Source organism: Microcebus murinus, chromosome 20, assembly GCF_040939455.1.
Source record: "Microcebus murinus isolate Inina chromosome 20, M.murinus_Inina_mat1.0, whole genome shotgun sequence".
Taxonomy (NCBI): domain Eukaryota; kingdom Metazoa; phylum Chordata; class Mammalia; order Primates; family Cheirogaleidae; genus Microcebus; species Microcebus murinus.
In genome coordinates, this window is record NC_134123.1 from 10,606,775 (window position 1) to 10,621,710 (window position 14,936).

General features: G+C 36.7%; 1 protein-coding gene across 2 annotated transcripts in view; it reads right to left on the minus strand.

Annotated features, from left to right (window-relative positions):
• BBS2 (Bardet-Biedl syndrome 2) overlaps positions 1 to 14,936 on the minus strand; it is a 33,033-nt gene continuing 18,097 nt past the window's right edge. The window contains exons 10-17 of one of the 2 annotated variants that reach the window (XM_012755957.2): positions 14,064 to 14,208; positions 13,809 to 13,980; positions 13,000 to 13,129; positions 11,778 to 11,909; positions 11,156 to 11,293; positions 10,361 to 10,473; positions 1,565 to 1,713; positions 1 to 483 (exon numbers count right to left, since the gene is read on the minus strand). In XM_012755957.2, coding sequence (XP_012611411.2) covers positions 377 to 483; positions 1,565 to 1,713; positions 10,361 to 10,473; positions 11,156 to 11,293; positions 11,778 to 11,909; positions 13,000 to 13,129; positions 13,809 to 13,980; positions 14,064 to 14,208 — 1,086 coding nt within the window. In that variant the 3' untranslated portion in view covers positions 1 to 376. Of the gene's footprint in view, positions 484 to 1,564; positions 1,714 to 10,360; positions 10,474 to 11,155; positions 11,294 to 11,777; positions 11,910 to 12,999; positions 13,130 to 13,808; positions 13,981 to 14,063; positions 14,224 to 14,936 lie in introns of both variants that reach the window. The other variant, XM_012755956.3, reaches the window with a different exon arrangement.

Sequence of the window (14,936 nt, forward strand, 5' to 3'; positions counted from 1 at the left end):
TTCAACACCTTTAAATTTTAATGAAAAAGTAGACAATCTATTTTAACATTACAAATTCAATTACAATTTCAAGAAAAAAATATGTATTTATATACTGACTTTACATATACAAACAAAAATTGGACCTTGAAGCCCTAACATTTCAAAATTATTCGTCCTCCTCCACACAAACCTATTATTATTCAGCACTAGTACTACTGATTTAAAAACAGAAGGTAAATATATCCTTCAGATGTAACACTTTGTCTTTAATTTGCCCAACTCACCAAGGTTGTTTTCATTCTTAGCACCCCGGGTTCACCAGGATGTGATCCAAAGCAAGCCAGCATAGATGGAAAACTTTTTCCAGAAATGTCATTACCTAGTCTTTCCTCTCCTATGAAGAGGCTGTCCCCACTTTCATGATTCGGAACAGTGTGTTGATGTTGTTGCTTCGAATAGCATCCCGACAGGCAGTGATCACCTGGTTCTTTGGTTTTCCAACTGTATGAAAAGAAACATATAGCACCAAAAGATTAAAATTGGCCGGGCGCTGTGGCTCACGCCTGTAATCCTAGCTCTTGGGAGGCCGAGGCGGGCGGATTGCTCAAGGTCAGGAGTTCAAAGCCAGCCTGAGCAAGAGCGAGACCCCGTCTCTACTATAAATAGAAAGAAATTAATTGGCTAACTGATATATATATAAAAAAATTAGCCGGGCATGGTGGCGCATGCCTGTAGTCCCAGCTACCCGGGAGGCTGAGGCAGAAGGATCACTGGAGCCCAGGAGTTTGAGGTTGCTGTGAGCTAGGATGCCACAGCACTCACTCTAGCCTGGGCAACAAAGCGAGACTCTGTCTCAAAAAAAAAAAAAAAAAAAAAAGATTAAAATTATAAATTAGAGGCTGGCATTAAAACAGCAAAACTTGGGTAGAAACGAGTTACATAGGTATATTTAACTAATTTATTCTACTACTTCCTAAAAAAAGATAACTTGGTGAGAGAATTGATCACAAAACCAACTTAGAGACCACCTCAAACCAAGAAATCAAAAGTCAGTTTTAAAGAAAAGGATCAAGGTTCATCTCTACCTAGCAAAGATTATTTCTAAAGAGGTCAAGGCATCGACCCAAAACAGCAGAATTCAGGTATCAATCTCTGGCTATATTTCTGCTTCTTTTGGTTTAGCCTATTGTTCTTTTTCTAAATGTTAAAGTTGGACATTTAGCTCATTAATTTTCAGTCTCTTTTTTTCTAATGGGGCTTTTATGGCTATACACATATTTATATATATATATATATTTATATAAATATATACACATACACATATGTATATTAGGTTTTTCTTCAGAGGTTGCAGCAAGACCTAAGAAAAGGAGCTGAAGGTTTTCAGTCCCTTTGAAGTCTGGAGACTAATGGAAGCCAAACATTAGGCTGACTGAAACTCAAGTGACTGATGCCAACTTTGGAGTGTTGAAGGTATGCTATTGTCAGCCCCAGTATAAATTACTGAATGCTACAACCATCTTCAGTGATTCTTACCCAAAAAAATTACAGACGAATTGCAGTGCTATGAAAGAAGACTTACCACGCAGATGGCCTGCTCTTTGAATTGCTTGATTTACTACTTTGAGGTTTCCCAATAGCTCTGTGTGATTGTTACAGCGAATTTTATATCCATTTAGCAAATCTTTATTAAGGTCATAGAGTTCCATATAGCGATTCTTCATTGTTCTCCTGTGTAAATCAGTAGAAATTTAACATCATTTTATCTCAATATGGTAGGCTTAAGAAAAACTTGCAAACTTCTTCAAAACATAAAGATACCACTTAGCTGTAGTTTCATTAAAACAAGGTAACTGCTAAAGTTTGCTCTGAAAACACTGAGAAGTTTCCATCACAATATTCTATTTCTTCCAAATAATTGAGGAAGACAAGTGACCTTCTTTGGTTATTGGTCCATGGTTTGTTTTGATTTAGGTACTTAAGAATTATCAAGCCCATTGTACTGGGGGTAGGCAAAAGTGAGCAAGGTGACAAACTATCTTCCAAGTTTCACATTAATATTCATTAGGTAAAATTGACCTATTCTTATTTTTAGACAAAAAACTCAGCTTCATATTTTATCATTTTAAAAACAAAGTAATAAAATTAAAACCACAATGAGTTATTACTACACAACAATGAAAATGACTAAAAACAAAACCTGAAAATACCAAATGCTGGCAAAGACGTGGAGCAACTGGAACTCTCATGCATTGCTGATAGGAATACAAAATGGTGCAGCTAATTTGGAAAATGATTTGGCAGTTTCTTATAACATTAAACATGTACTTACTATATAACTTGGCGATCCCATTATAAGGTATTTACTGATGAGAAATTAAAACATGTCTGCAAAATACCCATATGCAAATATTATAGCAGCTTTATTTATACTTGCCAAAGTCTGGAAACAACCCAAATGTCCATCAACTGGTGAAGGGATAAATATCACATATCCATACATTGGAATACTGCTCGGCAATAAAAAGGAACAAACTACGGAAACGTGCAACATGTATTAATCTCAAAGGCATTATAGTAAGTGAATGAAGCCAGAGTCAAAAGGCTATATGTATGATTCCATTTATATGATGTTTTGGAAAAGGTAAAACTATAGGAAAAGAAACAAAATCAGTGGTTGCCAAGGATTGGAAGTTAGGAGGGAAACTGATACAAAGAGGCACAAGAGTGATGGAAATATTCTATATTTTGATTGTGATGGCAGCAACATGATTATATTAAGTTTCTCAAACTTTATTAAACTATAAACCTAAAAAGGGTGAATTTCTGCATGTGCAAATTATATATTAACAAATTTGACTTAAAAAAAAATAAAAACAAGCCAGGTGCAGTGGCTCACATCCATAATCCTAGCACTCTGAGAGGCCGAGACAGGAGGACTGCTTGAGGTCAAGAGTTTGAGATCACCCTGACCAAGATCGAGACTCCATCTCTACTGAAAATAGAAAAATTAGCCAGGCATGGCAGTGTGCACCTGTAGTCCCAGCTACTCGGGAGACTGAGACAGGAGGATAACTTGAGCCCAGGAATCTGAGGTTTCAGTGAGCTATGATCATACCACTGTTCTCATGCCCGGGCAACCAAAGCAAGATTCTGTCTCCAAAAAATAATAAAATAAATTTAAATATATATATATATATATATTTATAAATATTTATAAATAAACTAGGGGGCCCTAAAGTTAGCTGGCCAGAAGGAACAAATATCTATCTCAATTTACAGATGATACAAGAATACATCTAGAAAAACTATTAGATAATTTACTAAAGTGGCATATAATAAAATAAAAATCAAGAGATAAAAATCAATAGTGTTCATATATGTAAACAGAAATCCATAATTATAGGAAATATGTGAAAGAAAGATAGTTACAATTACAAAATATGAAAAAAAAATACCTAAGCTTAAACTTAACAAATGTCTGATACCTTACAGGAGGAAACTTATAAAGCACTCCTAAAAGATATAAAATATTAATATGACTTGAATATAAAGGGATATCACGTTCTTAGCAAAACTGAACATCATTGTAACAATGTTAGTTCTTCCTGAGTTAATAAATTTAACATGATATCAATAAAAATACCTATTTTAGTTGTAGAGCTACAAAAATTGATGAAGTTCATTAGAAAGAACAAACAAGCACAAGTAGCCAGGAAAACCATGACAAAGCAAGATGGGTTGGGGAGAGGGGCACCTAGCATACCAGGCACTAAAACATACAAAGCAGAGATAACAAAAGAATGGTATTGTCAACAGCAGTTGCCAGGGGATAAAGGGAGGGGAGAATGGGAAGTTACTCTTAAGGGGTACAGAGTTTCAGGTTTATAAGATGAAGAGTTATGGAGACGCTCCTGGTGTAAATACATTATGAACATATTTACACTTAAAAATGGTTAAGATGGTTAATTTTATGTTCTGTGTATTTACCATGAGTAGAAAAAACAAACCAACAATTTTAGATTCTGTCTAAAAAAAAAAAAAAAAAAAAAAACAAGTGAATTACTCTATAACCTGGGAGGAGAGAAAACTTTTCTTTCTTTTTTTTTTTTTTGAGAAAGAGTCTCCCTTTGTTGCCCAGGCTAGAGTGAGTGCCGTGGTGTCACCCTAGCTCACAGCAACCTCAAACTCCTGGGCTCAAGCAATCCTCCTGCCTCAGCCTCCAGAGTAGCTGGGACTATAGGCATGCGCCACCATGCCTAGCTAATGTTTTTCTATATATATTAGTTGGCCAATTAATTTCTTTCTATTTATAGTAGAGAGACGGGGTCTCGCTCTAGCTCAGGCTGGTTTTGAACTCCTGAGCTCAAACAATCCACATGCCTCGGCCTCCCACAGTGCTAGGATTATAGGCGAGAGTCACCAAGCCTGGCCAAAGAAAACTTTTCTAACTGTAAGTCAGTATGTAGAAGTATTAAGGAAATGATTGATCACTTTTGACTACATAAAATTGTTTAAAAGCTTTAACAAGGCAAAACCAAAATTGAAACAATTTAAAAATCTAAGCAAAGGGAAAATACAAATGACAAACTCAGAAATAAATATTTGCAACTCATATCACAGATAAAGGATTAATATGCCTGCTATGGTTTGGATGTGGCTTGTCCCCACTAAAACTCATGTTGATCTTTAATTGCCAGTGCAGCAGCCTCGTGGGTGGTGTTTGGGTCATGGGGACAGATCGTTCAGGAACAGATTAATGCCATCTCATGGGAGGTGTAACAGAAAGAGCCACCATCTTAAAGCTAACTAGTAACTTTTTCTTTTACAATGCCTAATTGTGTGCCTGCTTAAGAATCCCAGGAACTGGCCTTGAACAAGTAACCATGAAACCAAGATTACAGGACTGCCCCTGGAGAAAAGTGCTGAACAGTTAACCTTCAATTCTGCTGCGGGCTAGCTGACTGACGCCACCCAGACCACTCACAATAACTGTGGGAACAAGATATGACGACCTACACACAGCCAGCTCCTGTCCCTAGTTTTCCAGAACTCCTTTCCCTTTAAAATCCTTCAGCCAGCCTGAGGAATTTGAGATGGCCTTTGAGACAATAATCCTCTACCTCCTCAGGCTGCGGCTCTTGACTAAACCCTATTTTCCTATCACCAACACAATGGGCAGCCAGTAGTAATGAACACCTTTAGTGTTCAGACTATGATCTCTAAATATCATTTCCCACTTAAAAAAAAACAGGACTCTAGAGAAATAACTGATTTCATATTTATTTTATTTATTTATTTTTTTAAGACAGGGTCTCAGTCTGTCACCCAGGCTGTACTACAGTGATGTAAACATAGCTCTCTGTAACCTAGAACTCCTGGGCTCAAGCAAGGCTCCCGCCTCAGCCTCCCAGGTAAGACTATATAGAGGTTTGTGCCACAATGCCCAGCTAATTTTTAAAACACTTCCTAAAGACAGGATCTTGATATGTTGCCCAGGCTGGTATTGAATTCCTGGCCTCAAGTGATCCTCTCACCTTGGCCTCCCATATCACCTGGATTACAGGTGTGAGCCACCATGACTGGTCTGATTCCATATTTAGACCAGGAAATGTACCAATTAGCCTAAAATGTCTTACCATATAAGAGAACAAAGAACTAATGAAACTAATGGGACTATGTTCAAAGGAAACTCTCTAAAGAGGCTTCCATTGGCAGGATAATTTAGTCATAAAAAATAGTAACTGAAATGGACTGAAACACATTAAATATGTTAAAATATATAAGTGCATAGGGATTTAAAAATCTCACTGGTTACCTTGGAGGATGCTGGGGAATGAAATCATTATTTTAAAGCTAATAAATAAAGCTGATAAATAACCTGTCTTTCCTGTACAAATTGTACCTCAGGGAACCAAATAATTCACTAATCATGAGGTAACATTATTTTTCATAGAAGAATTCCAGCTAATATATGAAGAAAAAATAACAGAATTAAGTATCCCTATTTTACAAACCCCAAAAGAAATAATGGATCTGGGTTATGATTCATTATGTTATCAATGGTTGATAACATCATAAAAGAGATAACCAGACATTACATGCTTCCTCATGGAACTATGTGTCATTACTCAGGAAGTATTCTTGCCAGAAATTGAACCTGAATCTGATCAAGCCTTATTCTAACAGAAACACAGGGGACAGAAGAATTACTACTAAACATTACCACGAGGATATTACTAGCAAAATCTAAAATGGGAAACTACAGGAGAAGGAAAGGAAGAGAGCAAGTGAGCAAGCAAATGTGGATTAAAAGAGATTTTCAACCAAATTCATTGTATGCCCTTTGGTCTTTGGATCTTGAAGAACCAATTTAAAATGCACATATACACATTTATAAGACAACCGGGAACATTTAAACACTGACTAGAGTGTGAAAATGGTATTATGATTTTTATATGTGTACATATATATATATTCATATATGTATATATTTTAAAGGCTCATTGTCTGAAATAGTTGTGGCTGGAATTATATGATGGCCAAAATTTGCTCAAATGCTGAGGAGGGAAAGAGAGTGAGTGTAGAGATGAAAAAAGATCAGCTACTAGTTAACTGTTGAAACTCCGTGGCTGGTACTAATACATATGAAATCATTATAATATTCAATCTACTTTTGTATGTGTTTGAAATTTTCAACAATACAATTATTTAAAAAATCATTTACTTCTGAACAAGACCACATTAATTATTCACCAATAATTCAGGTCTTTCAGGAAAAAATACAACCAGCACTCTGAGTGAACTCGTCTCTAATATACACACATAAACTTCGTTATCACTTGTTAACTATTTTACTGAATTAGTTTCAGTACATTTTATTGCCAAGATGAATTTTGCATCCTAGCAAGCATGAAGGTAGACATGCACATATTTATTTTTAACTTTTTAAATTGTAAAATGTTACACATTTGGAAAGTTCATAGAACAAATGCTTATTAATGAGGTCAAGAAACAGGACATGGTCAGCATCCCAGAAGCTTCTCAGTGTGTTCTTCCTGGGAAACCTGAGGCTCAGCCCACTGTTCCATGAATGACAGATGCTATGACTGGCCAGGCATAAGCTAGGCCAAACCACAAAGTAAGTAAAGGTACTAATATTTGGTGTCTTCTCCAGACTTCCCTGTCAGCTGTCTCTACTGCTAATAACTGGCTCCCTGGAGTAAAAAAAAAAAAAAATTGATTTCAGCATTTGGGGATGTCTGTGTTGTAAATACACTCACCATGGCTAATTTTCAAGCCTGACATCACTAAATGTGGAGATGGCAAGAGATGGGCATAAGTAGCTCTTACAAGCAGGGGTGAGCATGTTCTAGCATCCTTCATCTCACCCACTTCATCTGATGTCTACTTTCCATTCTTCTTCTTTGTGAGGTATGAATCCCTATTATGATTTCAAATTCTAATATTACAATGACTTTCACTTATTGAAGAGTTATTACAAATCATACTTCTTTATTTTGCTTAGTTTGTTTTATCGGATAAAATACAGTAGGGGACATAAACTAAGAAACTGTTGTTTATCTGAAATGCAAATTTAACTGAGTGTCCTGTATTTTTATTTGTTAGCTTTGGCAAACCAAAATTAATTTGGGGCCAGAATTATCATGCTTTGAACCAAAATTTCACACAGGATCATCTTCTGTTATTATCTTTCATCATCCAAACTTACCCATCCACGAAACTTGGCCTTGTGAGTATACCAATAAGCAACATGACTTTATCATTTACACCAGTTGTATTCCTAATGATTTTGGTCCTTAATGTTAAATGTTAAACTGTAAAAGTACTAGAAAGATATTTTTATACTTTCAATGCCAAGAAGCTGTTTTAAGCAACTGAACACAGACAGAAACCATAAGTGAAAAAAATGGATAGACATGCGTTTACATACAAATTGAAAATGTCTCACATGGCAAAACACAACACAAAAATAAATAAAAGTAAGTTTAAAAGATAAATGGAGGGCCAGGTGTGGCAGCTCATGCCTGTAATCCTAGCACGCTGGGAGGCCGAGGCAGGTGGATCACTCAAGGTCAGGAGTTCGAAAGCAGCCTGCGCAGGAGTGAGACCCTGTCTCTACTATAAATAGAAATAAATTAATTGGCCAACTAATATACATATATATATATTAGCTGGGCATGGCGGCGCATGCCTGTAGTCCCAGCTACTCGGGAGGCTGAAGTAGTAGGATCCCTTGAGCCCAGGAGTTTGAGGTTGCTGTGAGCTAGGCTGACGCCACAGCACTCTAGCTTGGGCAATAGAGGGAGACTCTGACTTAAAAAAAAAAAAAAAAGATAAATGGAAAATGGGAGAATATTTGCATTTTAAAATAGGATAGACCAAAAACATAAACAAAAGACAAGCACTTCAATTAAAATACGGAAAAAGGATATGAAACTGAATTCACAGAAAAAATGCAAATGTCCAATAAATATAAGTAGATGTGCTCAACTTTAGAAGTCAACAAAGAAAAAATGAAACAGTGAGATATCCTTCATCTACCAGATAATTACTGATTGAAAATTTTGACAAAGCTCACTATTGGTCAGGATTTGGGGGAAACAGTCACTCTCAAAAACTAGGGTTAGAAAGGGAATAATAGAAACTGGAATAATCTTTTGGGTGCATATTAACAGAAATTGTATTTATTAATTTTTTTTTAAATTACAAAATCCATTCATCCAATGGTGGTAGAAGGCAGGAAAGGTGGGAGGGTAAAATGGCACAGGGATAATAGAAATTTTTTTTTTTTTTTTTTGAGACAGAGTCTCGCTTTCTTGCCCAGGCTAGAGTGAGTGCCGTGGCGTCAGCCTAGCTCACAGCAACCTCAAACTCCTGGGCTCAAGCGATCCTCCTGCCTTAGCCTCCCGAGTAGCTGGGACTACAGGCACGAGCCACCATGCCCGGCTGATTTTTATATTATATATATTAGTTGGCCAATTAATTTCTTTCTATTTTTATGGTAGAGACAGGGTCTTGCTCAGGCTGGTTTTGAACTCCTGACCTTGAGCAATCCGCCCGCCTCGGCCTCCCAGAGTGCTAGGATTACAGGCGTGAGCCACCGCGCCTGGCCCAGAAATTTTAATATGAATAAATCTGATTCATTATATTTTCATGAATGTATCCTAAGAAAAGACAAATGTGCAAATATATATAAATAAACACACATATCATTGCACTATTATTCTAGCAAAACAACCTGTCCTCAAACCTTCAAATATCTGGAATCTAATGACCAGCAATATAGAATTTTAAAAATAAATATTCAGTAAGTATTAACTATGAAAAAAAATATATTCTTTCTGAACACAGTCCTCCTCCTCTAGTAGAAAATAGTCTCTTATAAGACTGGGGGGACAAAAGCAATTTTTTAAAATGCTAATCTGCCTGAGTAACCCTGAGTCTGGGAATGCTTCCAAAATGTCCAGCTGACGTATTACTCTTAATGTAGAAACACCTATTCACTGTAAGTTCCACCTTTCTTCCCAAACAACCCTTGATGTCGCTGCATATATCATAGGCTGTGATGAAGCAACCCACACATTCCTCCAGAGCACATATACTTTTCCCCAAGAAATAAGCCCTAGGTCTGGAGGGTTGCAATATAGTGAGTGATCTTGTCTTATGCCGCCCAAGACCATGCTTCTACCTGTAAGTCCCACTAATCAATCATCTTACACAGACAAGCTGGATTTGTCTGCCTCATTCTTTGGTTTTTGGCTCCTTTGGCATTTGGTGGTTGCTTTGCATATGCAACCCTGTCATGGAATAATCATAATCTCTTCCCTGCATTTCTTTATATTTTTATTTATTGCATGCTTCTCAAACAATATGGTTTAGTCTTTTTTCCTAACTATATAAATGGAAGCACTTTGTACATATTATTGTAAGTCTTACTTCTCTAAGGCTTCATTATATTTTCAAGATTTGTCCATGTTGTTATGAGTCATGAAGATTCATGCACTCTCACTGCCATGTGGTAGTCCATTGTGCAAAATATATTGCAGTTTATTTATTATACTGTTGATGCTAGTTTGAATTATTTCCACTCTGGGATTCTTATAAACAGTGCCTTCATGAATATTCTTGTACCAATATCCTGGTTTATATGTGCACAAGATTCTCTAGGCTATAAAGCAGGAGTAAAATTAGTGAATCATAGGGTACACACATTTTCAACTTTACTGATAATGCCAAGTTATTTTCCAAAGTCATTTCATCAATTTACACTCCTACTAGAAACATCTGAGAGTCACTATTCCATATTGCTCACGTTTTTAACCTTGCAACTGTCCTAACCATGGTAAATACTCACATGTCCCTCATCAGACGAGCATCCTCAGCTCGGACCAGCAAACTTCGGATAAGATTAGAATTATCAGCCATGTCAGCACTGAGCTTCTGATGCACTGAATGATATTCATCCACCTGGAGACCATGAACACTCAGGAATTAAAATGGCCTCACAAACATCTTGAAAACTAGACAGACTGAGAAGACACTGTTTACCATATACAGAGGCCCTTTTCTTTCCCCTATTCACTTATACCAACTTAGCTACTTCCCGTTATTTCATCTCCTCAACAAATAGTCTATGCTGCCTCCAATATTCCATATGATACTCCATGTAGACCCTTCTCATACCTTAGCACTGGAGCCCTAGCAACACACATATTAGCATTTTAGGGATTTGCAGTAGGAATGTTGTTATACTTTGGAGCCAATCACAACCCTCCTTATTTTGATTTCTTGTTTTAAATTTGGGTTTTTAGAAAGACCTAAGACTAAAAGTAGATACGACAGATTAAGATCAAGAACTAGCAAAGGAAAACGTTAATATGACTTTTTTTTAAAGCATCCTATCCCTCTAAACCAAAGAAAGAAAGCAGGGTGGTCAGGAACTAACCACTTACTTTTATAGAAGAAATCTTTTAACTGGTGAACTCTCCAATACTAGTTCAATTTTTGTTTCAAGATTTATGAAAATTCTTTAAAAGATCATTATCATAAGTACATTTGTACTTAGGTTATCATTAATCTCCTAAGGGAAACATAGCAAACATTATTAGACTACCATATTCTCATAAATGTATCCACTAGGTGCCCTCACCTTAATTAGCACCTTTCGTAATTCCTCAAAATAGGTGGGAAAATCCGCTTCTACCTGAAGGTCTTCAATAGCAAAAGATGATGCCATTGACTGGATGATATCACCAGCCAAATCAATATCATCAGTATTGAGAGTGATCTATGCAAAGAGAAAATAGGACAAGTTTAGCATCCTCAGATATTAGACAAACTTAGCTGAAACAGTACATTCTCCACATTCGAAACAATTATTGAGCATATATTTACATGTAGTGATACACAAGATAAAGTTTAGTCCTCAAGAAAATTATAAACTGCATTCATTATTTCCAGCAGCTGGCAAAAAGTTCAATCCTCTTGTCTTATAAATTAAATGACAAAATCACTCAAACAATGAAAATGATTTTGTTCACCTATGTATTCCCAATCCTTCCCAAATTAGATAAGGAAGGGGAGAAGGGAAGGAGAGATGGAGACAGAAAACCTCTGTTATAGATTATACCCCAGCGTTTAAGATGGTAACACTAACAGACTAAATTGAAACATGTGGTTTTGTGACTTTGATACTGGTGTCCCCCACCTCACTTTGCACTGAATAGTAAATACTACGTGAGAAATCTATGCCCCATGACATTAAACATTACCTCTCCATTAAGTTTTATTTTTATATACAGATGACCACTATTCCGTAAGGATGTGAAACACACTTGAAATGGAGCATTCTGAATGTTAGTGTCTTCCGGTAACAGAAAGTTCTGATTGAGCCACATAGCAACCTTAAAAATGAACACAATGAAATGAGCTTCCATTTTTAAAGTGCAGCCATTCTTGAGGGAAGAGTTCTCCTTTCTTCTAGTGTTACTACTTGGTTAAAAAAAAAGAGTTATATTTCACCCCGTACCAAGAAAACATTAATCACACCCCCTTTCCCCCCAACACACACATTAAGTAACATTCATAATTATGCCTGACCCCACAGTAGGCATGATTTTAAAGAATTTTCTACTTAGACATAATCTTATATGCAATGTATAAATGATTCAGGTATGATGCTAAGTCTATTATACAATAGCTTAAAACTATTCCATTCTATTCCTTAAAAAACATTAAATGAAGTGCATATATCACAGTCAGAGCTATATCCACACAATATGTAAAGAATAAGTTTTAATGTTACTAATAATAATACTTTACAGTGGTCTGCATCACAGGTTCCACATAAGAACCACTCACGAGGCCTTTTGAGAAGGCCCACCTTTAGAATTTCTGGTTCCACAGGCCAGGCAGGGGTCTGAGAGAATACATGATTTAAAAGCCTCACTAAGAATTCTGAAGCTCAGCCAAACTTAAAGTCCACTGATATTAGTCCTTTAAACTTTACAAGGTACTGTCAGATAATCCTCAGGGCCCTCCAAGGAGGTGGGCAAGACTAGCCTCACCTATAGATAAGAAAATCGAGCTCAGACTGGTGAGGGGACTTCCCCAAGATCACTAACAATTTAATTATAATAGTCAAGGTAGCACTTGAACCCAAAACTATTCCTAGCTCTAAGTCTCATTCTCTTTTCATCTTGATGCAGGTTCCTCTTGAAATACTAGGCCAGGACAACCACACTAAGACCGCACGTAACAAGAGAAAGAGAGAAATTAAAAACTCTTAAGAATTCACCTATAACTAAAGTGAAAGAAGATATTTGAGCAATATTTTTAATACAGATTATAAGCCAACTTGAAGTTACATAATTCTTTCATATCATATATGCTGCTACCAACTTAATACATTCATGTATTTCCCCCTTTCTATAAAATAACATCTAAAGGATTCTACAATGCAAAAGCATTGAAAGAAAAAAGCAAGGCTCTCACCCGCTGTGGCCGTTCTGCGATGGTAAAGTTCACGTAACTGAGTGGCTCACTGGCAGAGTCCGGGCTGGTCAGCGCATACATGGAGAATCGGGGCAGCTGTCTTGTCAATTCAAATACATGAAACTGGGTGCTATGGCCAACCGGTGAAACACAAGAGAATTGTTTGGTATAGAATGTTATTTCAAAGTGCAAGGCCCAGAAAATAAAGTCACTACCTAGGTCATCAATTGATATTTAAGGTTTTCACTGAAGACAAAAAAAACCCTAAAACATTTGTGGGTTAAAGTACTATGGTAACGTATTAGGTTTGAAGTTTAGAGATAACATGAATGTACATATACACGTGCATGCACTAAGGGTTTAAAAAAAACCTAAAATAAATGTGAAAAGGCTTTTATTGTCCATTCACAAAGCAGTTTTTCTTCACCAGTTGAAGTTTTATTTATACAACATACACACACACACACACATCTTCCTAATACAAAGATGCATCCTAACCCTTGTAGTCTTAGCAGTCAAAACTATAAGTTGACAAATTATCAATTAAACATATTTTTTAAACTTTTGTGATGAGATAATCTAACTAAAAATAGAAAATAGTCATCTTAAACTTACCCTTTTTTTCTTTTTCTCTATTTTTATAGATTTCAAATTAGGGAAATAGAAGGTCATATGAAATCTTGACTGGGTGGACAGAACCATTAAATAGCTTCTCAGGCCCCATAAAATCCATGACATATAGAAAAGCTAAACATTGTGACCCTTGTCTAAATGCTGTCTCAAAAGAACTGTGATTTGCAAAGGGTCACCTGCTTCTGTAACCCACGAAGATTTTCAAGTGCAGATCCACAGGGACATCTTTGGGAGGTGTAATTGGGATGCGGATGGAGCTGGAGAGGTTGTGAACGCTTGGATGTACAACGTGGCTTTCACCTGCAAAAATTCCCTCTGCAAAGATCAACACTGCCCGGATGATGGTGTCTGCAGGAAGAGGGAAAACAGTTCAAGAACTACTCCAAGATGGTGCAGGTGCCTACAAACACCACCTGTCAGTAATTTCTTACCATTAGAAGTGGAAATGCACAGTTCTGCATGAGCAGCTTGAGTCTCGTTGCCCAAATTGACTGAGAGGACGGTGTGGAGCTTGGTGTTGGCTGGGATGATGCCCCGTTGCCCATCAGTCTCATTCAGTGGACCACTCAGTTCAGCCTGCAAAACACCCGCCTGCTTCCAATTGGGTCATCAAAACAGCCAACTAATGTCAATTTTAAATAATATGGCTATTCAGCCTCAAAAGGCAGGGTGTCCATCATCTTATTTTATTAATCTGATAATTAATCTTTGGAATCTTAATCTTAATATTAATATTAATCTTTGGAATTCAGAGAACTCACCACATCATTGCTCCCTTGCTCTGTCTGGCCTGTGGGAAAATACCCTTGCCCTTTTCTGTGGTTATGGTCCACTGTACCCACGTCATGCCTTGTACTTTTTTTTTGTATTGTTCTTTTAAAGTAACAAAAAAATTCACTTGGTACAGCAAATTCAAATATAGTAATGCACAACAGGACAAATTAAATTCCCACTCCCCAGCTCATCCTCCCGCCAGTCTGGCATATACATGCATACACATAACTACAGTTTTTGTGATTGTCCATTTTTGTATTAATTGTTTTTGAGAAAGATAAAAGATACTCTATACCTATTGTTCTTGCTTTTTGCCACTTCATAATACCATAGACACCCTTCCCTAGCAGTCCAAGGATATATACTTCGTTCTTCTGAGCTGCTTAATATTCCCTAGCACATACTGATGAACATTTACATTGGTTCCAGCTGTTCATAGCTATAAATAGTGCTGCAATAAATGTCTTTGAACACTCATGCAAATGTTTCTATAGTTTAGTTACTTGGAAGTGGAATTCCAAAATCAAAGG